The sequence below is a fragment of the Parasteatoda tepidariorum genome, chromosome 2 (assembly GCF_982258835.1).
Source record: "Parasteatoda tepidariorum strain Cologne lab strain chromosome 2, Ptep-v5.0, whole genome shotgun sequence".
Lineage (NCBI taxonomy): Eukaryota > Metazoa > Arthropoda > Arachnida > Araneae > Theridiidae > Parasteatoda > Parasteatoda tepidariorum.
In genome coordinates, this window is record NC_141756.1 from 60178874 (window position 1) to 60193998 (window position 15125).

General features: G+C 27.3%; 1 protein-coding gene and 1 long non-coding RNA gene across 2 annotated transcripts; one reads left to right on the forward strand and one right to left on the reverse strand.

The window, feature by feature from the left end:
- Window positions 1-5736: 5736 nt before the first annotated feature.
- On the reverse strand, window positions 5737-10437 carry LOC147815798 (NADH dehydrogenase [ubiquinone] 1 alpha subcomplex assembly factor 8). Its single transcript, XM_087157406.1, has 3 exons — window positions 9973-10437; window positions 6987-7085; window positions 5737-5877 (listed from the first exon to the last, which is right to left on the reverse strand). Exons 1-3 carry the CDS (start codon window positions 10036-10038, stop codon window positions 5848-5850), a joined length of 195 nt encoding a protein of 64 aa, XP_087013532.1. The 5' UTR covers window positions 10039-10437; the 3' UTR covers window positions 5737-5847.
- Window positions 10438-11266: 829 nt separating this feature from the next.
- LOC147815799 (uncharacterized) lies at window positions 11267-13296 on the forward strand. Its single transcript, XR_015431395.1, has 2 exons — window positions 11267-11725; window positions 12472-13296. It is a non-coding gene; the product is annotated as an uncharacterized LOC147815799 (long non-coding RNA).
- Window positions 13297-15125: the final 1829 nt, after the last annotated feature.

Consider the following 15125-nt stretch of genomic DNA (forward strand, 5'->3'; position numbering starts at 1 on the left):
TGTTTACATTCAAAAATAAGAAATTCACTAATATTTTAATCTGCAGATATTGTTGTAATAAAAAATTTTCCATGTTGGACAGAAATATTTAAATTTGTAGTAATATAATTACACATAGTGACAGCAACCTTTGCCATCAAGTTTAAAATCGTTTCAGATAAACTTAACTATTGTTTGCAACTAGTGTGAAATAATGGTGTATACAAAGATGTTTCACATAAAGTTAAATCTCCCTGTCATAACTATTAAGTTGTATTTGTCAGAAATGTTTTAAATCAAACTTTTAAACTAAGTTCAAATATTAACCCGAAAGTTTAAGATGACACAAGCTAGTCAATAATTCACTTATTTCAGTCTTTTTTTAAAAAAATTTTTGCCAAAAATTAGATTTAGTAGTATAATTCAAAAAAAAAGTATACAAAACAACAGTTATTAATAAGTGTTTCAGAAATTTTCAAGTTAGTGTTATAAAAAATAAATATTTATATTACGTATAGATCAATAATCACGTAATAAATACCTTGAATTAAAAAATAATTATCATTAAGAAATAGAAATCTTGAAACAAAAGTAATGAACTAATAAGAAATTTAAATAGAAGTCGATTTTTTTAAAATTTTAAACAGAATCAAAGCTTAAATTAAAAATTTACCAATAACATATAAAATCTTCATATTGTTCAAAATTATAATGTCATAATATAATACTAAAATGTTTATTATATTGTGATTTTCAGAATTTATTTTAGTTAACAATTATGAAAGAAATATAAATGTTAAAAACCTTTGGCATTAAAAGTCTGGTTCTAATAACACAGGCCAATGAACGTCCTTTGTTGGTGGGCTCCATTTAAGATCCTTTTACAAAGACTAAACTTTTATATAATATCATCTGTTATTAATCTAAGACATTGATTTGCACGTGTGCTGAAGGAGGTATAGATCAGGATAGATTTCCATATCATCACTACTATGTTGTGGTTATCAGAAATGATTTAATGTTATAAAAAGAAATAGAAGTACATACAATACAAATTATAAGCATAATACATTGAAGGCCTAGTTTAACAACTTAGGTCAGTCTCTTTAATAAAACTCATATGATGTATAATACAGTAAAAACTAAAAGCGTAATTTGTTATTATGCTAGGATAATATTCATCGTTCCAGGTCTTTTATGGAATATAGAAAGGATATAAGAAAAATTTATAACACAAAAGAAATGTATTTAACAATCAAATATTGATTGGATTTGTTTATTTTAAAAACAATATACATTGAACGAAAATGTTTATGAATGCATATGAAGCAATAAATATTTTACTGATTTTAAAGTTCTATCGCTATTACAAATGTATCAATGCTTTGGATAGTTGTTTGATTTACAAAACGATATGTTTATTGAAAATCACAAGTCAAAATTCTTTCGATGTGAATCTATCAAGTAAATCTAATCACCACACGTATTAAAATTCAGATGAATTCTTAGTCTTGAAAACAAAAACATACTATTATCAGAAATAACACGTTTATGAATGATATCCATTGCTATAAACAACATCAAGACGATTCATCTACAGAATACATTTCCAATAATAATTATTATATTTCAACTTATTACAAGAAAATTTATTTTCAATGATAAAACAAGTTTTTATAACAAATTTATATTAAAATCCATTCAAAAATACAGCAAAATTTTGACGATCTCTCAACAGCAGTATAATAAAGTTTGTAAACAAATAAGGGTAATGACGTCATGCGAACTGACCAAACCGACCAGAAACCCGGTGCACTTCGTGCGTAACTGGTGACACTGGTTTGAATATTGGAACGATCGGTGCAGTGCACTGGTGTAACTGGTTTTAATATTGGAACGGTCGGTGCGGCAAACCAGTGCAACCGGTTACACCGGTGCGAATATTGGAACGTGCCCATGGTTGCTAGATTTTGAATAACTCGTTTTTTTGGCAGTCCTGATTTGACCTCTTTCCATTTGTTTATTAGATTTAAATTTTTATCCCATCTATATCATGAACAAAACAAAAATATTAATAAGTATTGTTAGTTACGTACATGGATTTTATTGCAATTAGGCTATCCATAGAATAGAAATTTTTTAGAAGTTTGATAATTACACATTTACATAAAAAAAAGGTGTAAAAAGTACCATTTTATTTTTTCTATTTGAAAAAGAGGCTTCTATAATAACGAACTGTTATTTTAATGGTTATCTTAGAATTTTTTCGTCTGCATTTAATATAATGCAGCATTTCGAATTTCATTTTGAACAGCAACGTTAAAATTTTATTTTTTTCTTTTCATTTTGCCAATCGACAGAATAAAAAACCGAACACGGCGATGTTTATGACCAAAATTAAATATGTTAAAAAAAAAAAAATCTTTTTTTTTTTTTAATGTAAAGAGGAAATGCTACTAATTTCAGTGAGTTATTCGATAAAATTTAAGATTATAAAAGATGAAATTTAAATTTTGTTAAAAATGCAAACTTTTTAAAAAAATTATTACTTTAGAAGCGTTAATTCAATGGATGGTGTTTTCTACACTAGGGAACGCTGCAAGCTCGGGACTGCGTAAAATTTCCGGGTTACTGTTTCAGTTGTATTTTAAAGCCATTTGGCATCATTGTGTTTTGAGATTCTTGCAAACAATGTATTTGATTACTTATTACTTATGTTTACAATGCTAACAATACTTGTGTTTACAATACTAAAAGTGTTAACACTAACGTAAGATGGTGCACAGCTTGCAACACGAACAAACAGTAATAAACAAATGGAAAGAGGCCAAATCAAGACTGCCACAAAAGCGAGTTATTCAAAATCTAGCAACCATGTCACCTTTTTTAATAATAAATAAGAAAATAACTAAAACACATCCTAACTCCCTAGAATTACATAATAACATTAATATCTTATGAAAGACGGCAGATTTGAGCTCAGAAATCATCTAATTTATTTCTTTTATTGAAAACAAAATTATCCGTTTGAAAACATCGCCTATCAGAATAACATGTAGTAAGTAGCTGCAAACTTTCTAACCGGAACTAGAGTAGGTCCCGAGCTTGAGATTGTTATTGTTTACATTTCTATTGAAAACACCATCCATTATTGAAAGTAGCTGATAAAAATATTTCGCAGGAATACCAAAAGAAAAATAAATATTTACACGCGATTCATGAAATTTTATAATGAATATTTTTCCTGGTGGTACGACCCAGAGAAAACTTCTGAGTAGGACTTCGAAGTAGTTTGTGAAAGTCTAGTTGTTAGATTTAAAGGAAAAAAAAATATCATGGTTGGCTTTTTATATCTTACCAGACGCTTATAATAAATCTTCTAAGAAAGGTTAGTCATAAAGACACTGTTTGACTAAACTCATATAAATTTTGATTGACAGTCAATTGTTGTACAATGCGCCAAAGGGGAAAAAAAGGAACTACCTTGAATAACTTTTGATCTAATGATTGGATCTTCAGGTTCTAGGACTCAATCTTAATCAATCGAAAGGGTATACTTTTATCTTTTCTTAAACGAATTTTTTCACTTTGCTTAAAAAGTTCACGAGATATGGCGAAATATGCAAAAAGTAATATTAATATTAAGGGGCTCAAATTTTGGATAGACAAACTATGGGGACCTTATTTCCCAGATTGCGGCTACCCCCCAAATTTTGGGGGTCAGAAATCCGTATCCGACTGTAAAAAGGTGTGTTTAACCAGAAAAAGACGTTTTTGTGTCTGATTTTATAACTTAAAATATCGTCTGCACAAATTAATTAGCATATTTGAGGTCACTTCTACGAACCAATAAGATTGAGCTTTAAAACATGAAGATCCGATCTTTAGATCAAAAGTTATTCTGGGCGGTCCTATTTTTTTCCAACACACTGTACTATAAGAAAGGTTTAAAATTACAAACTTGTAGACTAAGTAAAAAAGAAGCAACTTTTACTGTACTTTACGGGTTTCAAAAGAACATTTTTTTGCCAGTAAATCGAAAGAAAAAAAAGTATATATGAATAAAATTTAGTGGAATCTTTATCTTTGTTAATCTTTTTGATGTTTCCTGAGAAAATTTGGGAAAAATTAGTTGAATAATTCCTGAGAAACAACCATTTACAAATAAATTTAGTTTTAATTATAACTTTTTAATACTTCAGATACTATTCAATATTTCTGCCATTTATTTAGTTAAGCATAAAAAAGCAATTATTTTTAATAAGTAAATTGGAATGTATGATTATTTGAAAGCTGTTAATCAGCTGCTTTAATATTTAAAATAATAATAATGATTCAAAAGGTTAAGCCTTGTTTACAACCTCTACTAGAGTGAAGCCTGTTATTCAGGTCCACTAGTATCACAGCAAATGGTTGTCGTAAGCATAAGGTTAAGTATCATATTGTGCCAATTATATGTCACCTTTAATATAGAAAACACAAATATTTTCTTCATTCACATATTTTTAATTTCGTTTTTCTATTTCCTTCAAAATTAAAATTGTTATTTCAATTTTGTTTCCTTACTCTAAATTTCTTTTTAGACAATAAGAAAACATAGATCACATACTTGTACTGTGCAGTAAATTCTAGCCACTCAAATTGTTTTATTTAAATTACTGAGGACTGTCGTATGACTTGTGTGCATCTACATTTCCTGTTAAGAAAACAATATATATTACAATTTGTTTTTTGTTTTGTTTCAGATTTCGTAATTTAACGGTGCATTGACATTTTCCGTAAATAGGTTCCTTTTACACCTGCCTTCATACGAAAATAGTTTTTAGTATTTGTTTTTAATAAAACGGATTCAAAATTGGGACATGGGACACAACTTTTCATGTTATGTTGATGAAGGCATAACACTACGAAAATCATAAAAACCATAAGTGAGTATAGTAACAGAAACAATAAGAAAAGGCGAACAAAACTCAAATGCTGACAGAAACAAAAATAAATTTTAGATTTATTTTATCATGTGAAGGTTAAATAGCAGATAATCATATGCAGTAATCAAATTTACAGTTATGATATTTTGACGAATTTACAGGAATGAAGACTTGGCAAAGGATGATACCTTATATCTTTTATCAAAGAATGTTAATATTGATGTCGCAGGTAGGAGTTTAATGAGGAAATTATAACTAGTTTGAAACATCCAACAACATAGGGGAAATGAAAGAATCCTTTTAAAATAAAATTTAGTTCTAACTTTTGAGAAAATGGAAACTACTTATTATTGCAGTTTAAATTGTATTACGAAGAACAGTAATTTTAAATTGAGTGCTACATACGTAATAGTTAGTTAAGAATTTAGTATTATTATTTTTAAGCATTATTTTATTAATCTTTCATTAAACTGATTACGCCTGCACTTGTAACTAGTTTGAAAAAAAAAACTGCATAATTTAAAAATTGTCAAGAATCTACCACTCTCTGCTCACCATAACTCGCTTTATCTACTGTGTAAGCTATAAAATGATTAAATATTCGTTTTGCTTTAAATAATGTTTATTTTTTTTTCTAAGCTTTCACTAACTTACATAAAAAATTTGCAGTATATGTGCAAACATTAAAACAAGTAAAAAATTGTTTATTTATTGTCGTTAAGATAAGATAATAAAAAAGAGCATTTTAGATGAATTTTTAAAAAAATCAGAAATTCAGTTTACATATTTACAACATATAAAAAGACATACAAAAATGAATTCAGTAAAATTGTTTAAAAAAGAATACAGTATTTTATTCCCAACAGCTATGACACATTTATTACACTAAAGAAAGCTTTTCTTTCAAAAGAATAAAATAATTCTTGACTCTTAGAGAACATCAACTTTTCTTTGAAACTATGTTTTTAATCTAAATAAAAGAAGCAAATTACTAATATGAGAAAATAGAGCAAAGTAATAATTCAGAACAAAAACTAGCATAAATTTCGTGCAACACAAAATGTTATTCAACAAATGAAGAAAACATTTCATATACAGAAAGTGACAGTAAGTCAGTTACTATAGTATAAAAAATTTTTTTTTTCCTTCAAAACTATGAGTACCAAAATTAATTACAGCTGTGAATTTCGTTTCAACTAACACTATTCAGAGAAGAGACAAAGATTCTGTGTGCGACTATCTATCAGATCTAATGCCATCAAATATATAAAGGGGACTAATGACAACAATAAAATAATTATTAAAAATATTTATCAAATAAAAACAATATGACACTGAAAGATAAATCATATCAAATAGGTACAGCTTCTATTTTTTTATAATAATGTGAAGAAATAATATATAAAATTTGCTAAAAGTGTGAAAATACTACATGAAAGTACATTTTAATTGCTAGTCAAACGTTAATTGCAAATAATATAATTTGATTTGAATACAAGTGCTTATTTATAAAGTTATTCTAAATTTTGATTCTTCAGATAGAACATTAATTTTTTTTTTATTTTAACTTAAAATATTAGAATACCAATATTCATAACTTATTAATCTAAAACCTACCAATTTCAGATGATACTTTTTTGAAATAGAAAATTTTATTTGTTGATATTCATGAAGTATGAGCTAAGTTAAAAATTCATTGTCACTGGTTTAAAATAAGAAAATCATAATAAAGTAGCTTGATTACTGAATTTTTAAAAACAATATTGCAGTTAACATAAATAATAAAAAAGCAATAAATATGCAAAAAAATTATGGTACTATTTTAAGATGCATACATTAGTTTACGTTTGACAATGTATAAAATATTTTTAAGTATTTTTAATATGAAAGAGGCAACCCTATAAGTTACAAAAAGTCAGAAAACATTAGTATTTAATCGGTTTGTGAATCATTATAATCATGTTGATGAATAATGAATCATTTCTAATCATTATTCATTCAACATCTACATTATATGTTTTGTAGATATTGCAAAGAGAATTGAAAATGAATGTGAATATATTTTAAGGCATCACTTACATTTTTATGAAAGCACTTTTTCAGCAATTGGAATTCTGAATTGCAATCATTTTTCTTTATATCATCTTTTTGGGAAACACACAATGCATAAGCTGAGGCCTGTAAAATAGTAAACACAAGTTACTGAATAATATTTTTCAAAGGCTAGAAAATTTTAGAACAAAAGTTACAATCATTATTACTTTTGTCTAATTCCATTGGATTCATAGTACCTAGAATGTTATAAAAATAAAATTGTTTCAAGTTAAAGATTTTTTTTCCTTCATGAATAACCATTGTTAGAGTATATAAAATTTTAAACAAATAAAGTCTACACTTTGTTTCAAACAGCATTCATTTTTGTAATGTTAATTTTATTTTTGATGAAAAAAAAAAAAATTCATACCACAATCTTTTAAGTGTCATTGTGGTACATTTTGTTTCAGTAGGAAAAGTTCTTGCAGTAAAAACATTTTGTTTCACAGGTATAAAAAAATATAAATTTCATGATAGAGAAATAATTAAATAAAACACCTGGCTGGACATTTCATGCTAGTGATATTAATTGATAAATTTATAAAAGGTTTAACATACAAGGGTCTCTATAGGCCAGTGAGATAGTTGAAATGTAGCAATCAAAAAGTGGCTAAATTTATCACACACAAAAGTAACTTTTTCTTGGACATAAAATTTTGTTTGAATTTTTTTTTTATAAGTTGAGCATATGTGCATAAATTTTTGCTTTAAACAATATATAAAAATGCAAATCTTTAATTTTTTTTATCTTTTATTGAAAAATTAAGAAACACTTAAAGCAAAATCTAAGAGCACAATATGTGACTTTAATTGATTTAGCTATGACATATTTCTTTCAAAAAAACAAACAGTAAATCTGATTTAACTTATTGCTTTATTCATTAAACCTGAATATTTGAAAGAGGTAAAAATATTGGTGCGGTTAGGAAAAACAGAGGCATAAATAAATTAAACTGATACAGTGGATCCTCTTTAAGACAAAGTGAATATTGCGTCGAATGAAAACCAATACCTCATTGTATGATTGTTGTTGTAAACTTCTTTGCTAAAACAAGTTTATTACTTTTCCTAAACTGGGCAACTGAAGAGAGTGCATTTGTTTTTGGAATTGAGAAGGGGTCATCCAGAGTTCTCCCTAGGAATAAAAAAGGGCAGGATGCTTTCTCCCAGAAAAGGGCACTCACTTACCACTGTTAAAATTGATTAAAATATGTAATAACTTAATTTAATCCTCAATTTTCAAATTACCCTTTTATACTATTTTATGTGTATACTTCACAAAGTAATTTTCACGCCTTATCCAAATAACAGAAAAATGTCAAGCTTTTGAAAAATAATGAAAGGCAAGCTAAAAGATAATAAATTTTATTCAATAAAAGTAAGCTGAAAAAAGATTTAATTGATGAACAACTAACTTTGAAGAAATTTTTTTTTCATTTTAAACTGAAAATTATGAGAAAAAAAAACATTTAAATGTGCATTTTTAAATAAAAGATGTTTATTAAAAAAAAAAATAATATTAGAAAATTTTTAAATCATTAAAAAATTCATCAAATAAACTATGCGAATATCTCTGGGGGCTGAATATCATGTGAATTTTAACTATATAAGTAGACAGCATAAGAAAAGTATTACTAAAATGAAGGAACAAAATATAGGCAAGTCAAAAGTTAAATAATTATCAGTCACTAAATAAATAAGAAGTGGACTTTTCATTAAAACAGGTGGTTGAGAAAACAACCTTTTTTTTTGAAAAAAATGAAATAAAAAGGAAGTGTTTTTATGGGATGGCAGCTTATTTTTACCAAAGGGGCAAGGAGGATGCATTTATAGAGATCAAAGGGTGAGCAGAGCAGGCCACCCTTCTGAAAATGCTTAAGGAGAACATTGGGTCATTGTTTGTTCACTTAAACTAGCAATTGGTAAACCCTACTAGTGGAATGTGTGAATTGATACAAAACTGAAAAATAAATAAATAAAAAAAAAAAAAAAATTAAACAAAATTGGTTAAATATTTCTTGAGAATTGAAATATTTTTTTCATGAAATTATTGTTGGATATAAATAAATATTACAATTATGAGCAAATTTTTTTCCATTCACTTAAGATTTTCTCAATATCTAATCGAATGTGCTAAATTTGAAATTGACATTAAGAGGTCCAAACTTAAGAGTGCTCTTCTGCCTAAACTATTGGGATTATATTGCAGATAAAATAAATAAATAAACCTGTTCATTTAGAGAAAGTGTATTTTCGTGCTTCATTTTGTCACTTAATGTAGCAGCTGTTCTAATTAAATAGAATATTCAATGTTAGGTATTTGAACCATTAAGATTGAGTTTTAGCACTTGAAAATACCATCGTTAGACAAAAAGTTATTCTGGATGTCCACTTTTTAATTTTGCACACTGTACAATAATTTCACTGTCTTATATTTCTGATCCTTTCCAGAAATAAATTTCTGACTAAGTGAATTATAATTAACCAGCTGTTCATTTTTTTGAAGAGTGAGAAATTTTATGTGAAGCTTTTCTTGATTTCTTCCCTTTTTTTTAAAAAACAATTTATTTAAGTTGTAAATGTCACATTAAATATTATGAAATAATAGATATTATGAAATATAAAATATTATGAAATAATAATTTAAATTGAAAAAAAATATACAACTGATTTTTTTTAAAAAACGTTTATCATAAAATCAATGCTTTATACCTATATAATTATTGTTCCTATATATTCAATTACTTATTTGATGTTTTAAAAATTAAGTTGATATTAGCGATGGCATGTTGTATAATGCTGTTTCTCTTGTTAAAATCTTTTTTATAACAAAGTATTAGTAAATTTATCTTTTATTTAATTAGATACTGCACTTTTTACTTCAATACATTTTTTTACTCGCATACAATTCTAATACTTCATTTAATCAATAATTTCTGGATAATCATAAACTTTGATTACTTCTACATACTTCTGAGTAACAGGACGCTAACGCTTGAGGATATGAACGTAATCTTAAATTTCTTCCACTCGACATCAGAATTTTATTTATCGATTATTGAGAAATGAAGAATATTAACACGAAGTATATCAAAAATAACTAACGGTTACTTAATTAGAAACAGCTGCACATTCTCAAAGCATTTTAAATTGATTTCATAAATTATTCACAAAATTTTAACCTTTAAAATATAAACAAAAATCTTCTTTGGTTTAATATCTCTGTGGAATAAAAGTTAGCTTTAACCTAAACTACCATATTCTTTTAAACAGTTTGTTGTTTTCATCTGCGAGTTTCATCCACTGAACTGCACTGAAAAATTGGTTCCAAAAGTTTTTGTCAGCATTGGCGATCGAAATGGGCTGCAGGTGGTGTAGAGCAGAACTCTTTGCCTATGGCAACACTTCCCATGTTTTCCCCATTAGCGTATGGAAAGTCACAGAGGAAGGAAGTACGTTAGCTTCTCTCCTGATTTTTATATTGATTAAAATCTTTTAAGTTGGAAAACTATATGGAACTAAAAACTATTTTAAACATAGTTCTAAAGAAAAGTTTCACGGAAATTTTAAAAATTATTTTTATTAAATAAAAAGGAAAGATATTAAGAAAAGGGAAAATATCGTAGTGCATTCCTATGGATGGTGTTTTCTACACTAGGGAGCGCTGCAAGCTCGGTGCCGCCTAAATTTCCGGGTTACTGTTTCCGTTGTATTTTAAAGCCATTTGGCATGATTGTGTTTTGAGATTCTTGTAAACAATGTATTTGATTACTTATTACTTGTTTACAATGCTAACAATACTGGTGTTTACAATGCTAAAAGTGTTAACACTAACGTAAGATGGTGTACAGCTTGCAACAAGAACAAACAGTAATAAACTTATGGAACGAGGCCTTATCAATACTGCGAAAAAAGCGAGTTATTCAAAATCTAACAACCATGTCACCTTTTTTAACAATATATCTCTAAAAAACTAAAACAAATTTTCACTTCAAACTCACCAGAATTACATATTAACGTTAATATCTTACGAAATATGGCAGATTTGAGCTCAGAAATTATCTAATTTATTTCTTTTATTGAAAACAAAATTATCCGTTTGAAAACATCGCCTATCAGAATAACATGCAGTAAGCAGCTGCAAACTTTTTAACCGAAACTAGAGTAGGTGCCGAGCTCGAGATTGTTATTGTTTACATTTCTTTTGAAAACACCATCCATACAACTGAAAAGAGGAGGAGAGGGAAGGGAGAAGGGCTAAAGGCATGAAACCGGTCTCTGCCAATACCTCCTAGAATAAGGAAGGCCTCAGCACGGGTTAACATAAATGAAAAATCCGATCCGTTGGTAGTCCAACGAAGTAGACCTGAATGGCTGCCACATTCTTCCATTAGCATTGGCGTCATTCATAGCTTTGATTTTGGCGAAATGGAATTCCGGTGACCATAACAGTCATTCCCTTTGGCGCCGGTTCTTCCCCTTCCACGTGTTTTGTTATTTTTAATTCGTTTTCGTGAAGTTTTAAGTTATGATAGCTACTGTTGGATTACATATTTGCAATATATATTAATGTGTCATGACTTACCATTGCTGTGCAGTAAACTGCAAAGGAAATTATGCTAACGGTCCAAAAGTTGCCGTATTTAATTTTCCCAAAAGCTCAACAAAGACGTTGGCTACAAGCACTCTCACGGAAGGATTTTATCATCACTAAGAATTCTGGAGTAAGTTTTCTCACTTATTGTTTATTTCTGTTGAAATCGGGGTTCGTTGATTTAAATCAACACTTTCTTTTTTAAAATAATCATTCAGGTAGTTAAATCAAATTATATTCATTTTTTTATTTTGGAGAAAAATATATATTAAATTTAGAAGGCAAGATAGTACAAATTTTTCATAGTTTTAAAATTTGTTTTAATTGCATTTTTGTGTGAGATAGTTTGACAAAATGTGAAAACATAATGCAGGCTATAAAATTCAAACAATATGAAACCGAAAATTTAAATCATTCAAAAAAAAAAATCACAAACCTCTATTACAACAGTTCTATAAGTATTTTAATATTGTTTTTCTTAGAGTGATAATTTAAAATTTTACCAGAAATTAAAAGTTTTACTTAAATTTTAATATGCGTCTCTTACTTCATTGGGTATTGTGCATTAGAAGTCTTGGTTTTGTGAAGAAAAAATAGAAATTGTAAACGAAAATTTAATTTGAATCTCATATTTCATTGAGTAAAATATGACTTTCAACAAATACTTTGATTTTTCTGAAATTTTTTTTTCGTTGAGTTTAAAAATATGAGAACATTTTAAGAGTGAGAACTAAATGTAAGAACATAATTTTTTTTTTTACATCAAATATGTAAAAAAGCTTATGACATCAAAACTATAAATTATTTAGTATAATATTTTTTGAAGAAATAGTTAAAAATAAAAACAAAATACTTAAAATGTATACTTGTTTTTAGGTGTGTGAGAAACATTTTTCGTCGGATGTCATAGTTAAAGAAACGGTGAAAACTGACCCAAAGACTGGTGAAATAAAACAAAAATTGTTCATCTTGTGAGAAATCTATCACATTAACGGATATCGAAGAGAAATTTAATGTGATAGATGATGTTGAAAACTCTTACATTCAAACATTAGACAGAGGTTGTTTGGTTTACCCTAAGCAAGAAATTGTTGACATAATCTTGTACGCATATGTAGTAGTTCAAAAATTAGTTTCTGGAGTTTGAAAGCTCATTTCTACAAATGCATAATCATAAAGTTTTGTCTATTGAAACTACTATTAATGTTTTGGAAAGAAAGGAAATATTCTTAAATGACAATCAATGCTCTGCTCATGATTCCAGTTTCATTGTTAAATTTTTGGTAACTCGAGCCATTAACACCTGTTTAAGCAATTATTGTAAAAAGCTAAATGATTCAATTTTAACTGAACGACTTAATAAAAAGAAAGCTAACTTAAACTTAAAATTAACTCAATCTAAAATTGAACCAGAAACTAAGAAAAGAAAACTACAAACATTAAAATAAAGGAGCTGTTTGTTTTTTTCAACATTAAAATATAGAATCAATTTTTGATACAGCTTCTGTTTTTTATTTGTAACTTTTAAGACAAGTAGCATTATAATACTTTTTGAGTTTATTTGAAAAATATTTTGTATGACTAGACTAATAAATTAATGTTTAAGTGGTCATATTTTTAATAAGCTGAAGAGATTTAAAATGAAATCTTACATTGTTTCTATATTTGTATTTGAAATAAACAGTTTTGTTGCTTGTTTCATCACTTTTCATTTTTGAAAGCTGTGAAAAGCTAGTAACTTGTAAATAATTTTACTATACTACACTAATTTAAAATTGTGTTCAAATTTCAATAAAGTTAAGGATATAACTTTATATCAGCTGTCTTAAAAATGAAAATTTGTTTTCATAAAAAATTTTACTCAATGATGAAATTATTTATTATATATAGCTTGTTTTATGTATATATTTAAATGAAAGAATAATAATAAATGCTTACATAGATAAATTGTCAAATAATATTGTCTCATTCCTTTAAATAAATTACAAAAGGTATATTAGAGTGCAATTTTTTTTTAATTTTTTTTTTCAATTGATAATGCAATCAAAATAATTTTTCTCAGAATGTTAGTATATGTTCGATAAATTTCATTCTTTTCAGTAGAGACGAAAAGTGCTTAAAAAATTTTATTTTTTGAAAGGTAAGTTTCTAATTAAAAACAAACTCATATATAGTATCCGATCGAAGCTTTTCTGAAAAGACGCGGTAAGGATTCTCGTTGGACTACTAAGGATTGAGAGGGGTGTGTCGTGCTGAGGCCTTCATTCTAGGAGGTGTTGTCTCTGCCCAGATGGCGTATTGGAGTGTTGCGATCGCCTATTGTTTACGTCAGCATTTCAAACTTTTTTTCCTTTTTTTTAGCCTAATAACCAAAATATCTAATTAATCAAGAAAATAATTGATAAATTAACATCAATTAAAATTTTTTCCTTGGATTGTTATTGCTTTTATTGAATGCATTAAAACCTATAAAGTAAACCAGGAAATTTCAAATGCAGAAAAAATGTGTTCGAAATATCAAAATGCCAATCAATTATTGCAAGATAACTATCCTACTGCATAATTCTAAGTAATCTTGCTATATTTGTTTGCATATTGATATTTTGAAATTTTTTCAGCATTTGAAACCGCATTGTTTACTCTGAGTTTACATGAACTCACTTTAAATTACTCATGCTGGTGAAAAAGAATTTAAAATTTTGAATTTTAAAACGGCACTCCAGTTGACCGTTGAAAGGGGATAGTTTTTAATAAGGAAAAAAGTTTTGATATGCAATTTGGATAAATAGTTTAACCAAATAAAAACGTTGTTGTGTATCAACTTTTATGTTGATAAAGAACAGAGGTGTGTGGATTCTCTAGGAAAACTCTTCTATGAGATGCATCCGAAAGGAGAAATAATGTAATAACTGGCTTATTTTTATACAAAGTAGCTATTCTTTTGCAAATTTTTTTAATTTTCAATAAAATAATCTAAAATGCTCTTAAACTAAAAAAAAGAGAAATAAAAGTATTTAAATATTAATGGTTTAAATCTCAATTATTGAATTGGTTTGTGAAAATCATATTTTATTCAACATAACATATGGATGAATGACTGAATGTAAACAATAACGAGATTCCTCGAACCGGAAGAGATTTAGAAAACCTACGGTGTATCCCTCCGCTTATGTTATACTTACGAGGGGGTGTGTGAACAGGCTTGATATTCTAGGAAATTTTATTACTGTGATTTGCGTTTAAATTTACGAGTAATTTTACCATTCATAAGAGTTTTTTGCAATTTATAAATTCTAACAAACCGTTAGAATTTATAAATTGCAGAAACAAAATTAAAAGTGCCTAAAACAAATTTAACAAAATAATATCACAGCATAAATAAAGTGTAAGGTTTGCCATAATTTGAGCGTCATCCCTTATTTGACTATATTTGTGTAAAATAGCAACATCGGTAAATTTTTGGGTAGCATCATAGCAAGCTTGCGGAGTCCTCCAAATTCATTTGTTGTTTGTTTTGTTAAAAGTAAGAT

Bases quoted from the DNA above. Each gene is read 5' to 3' on its own strand.
- LOC147815798 (XM_087157406.1), bottom strand. From the start codon at position 10,038: ATGTCGAGTGGAAGAAATTTAAGATTACGTTCATATCCTCAAGCGTTA. The intron at 7,086-9,972 runs GTATGTAGAAGT...ACTATTTTACAG, and splicing joins TAGCGTCCTGTTACTCAGAA to GCCTCAGCTTATGCATTGTG. The intron at 5,878-6,986 runs GTAAGTGATGCC...TCTTTTATTTAG, and splicing joins AAAAGTGCTTTCATAAAAAT to ATTAAAAACATAGTTTCAAA.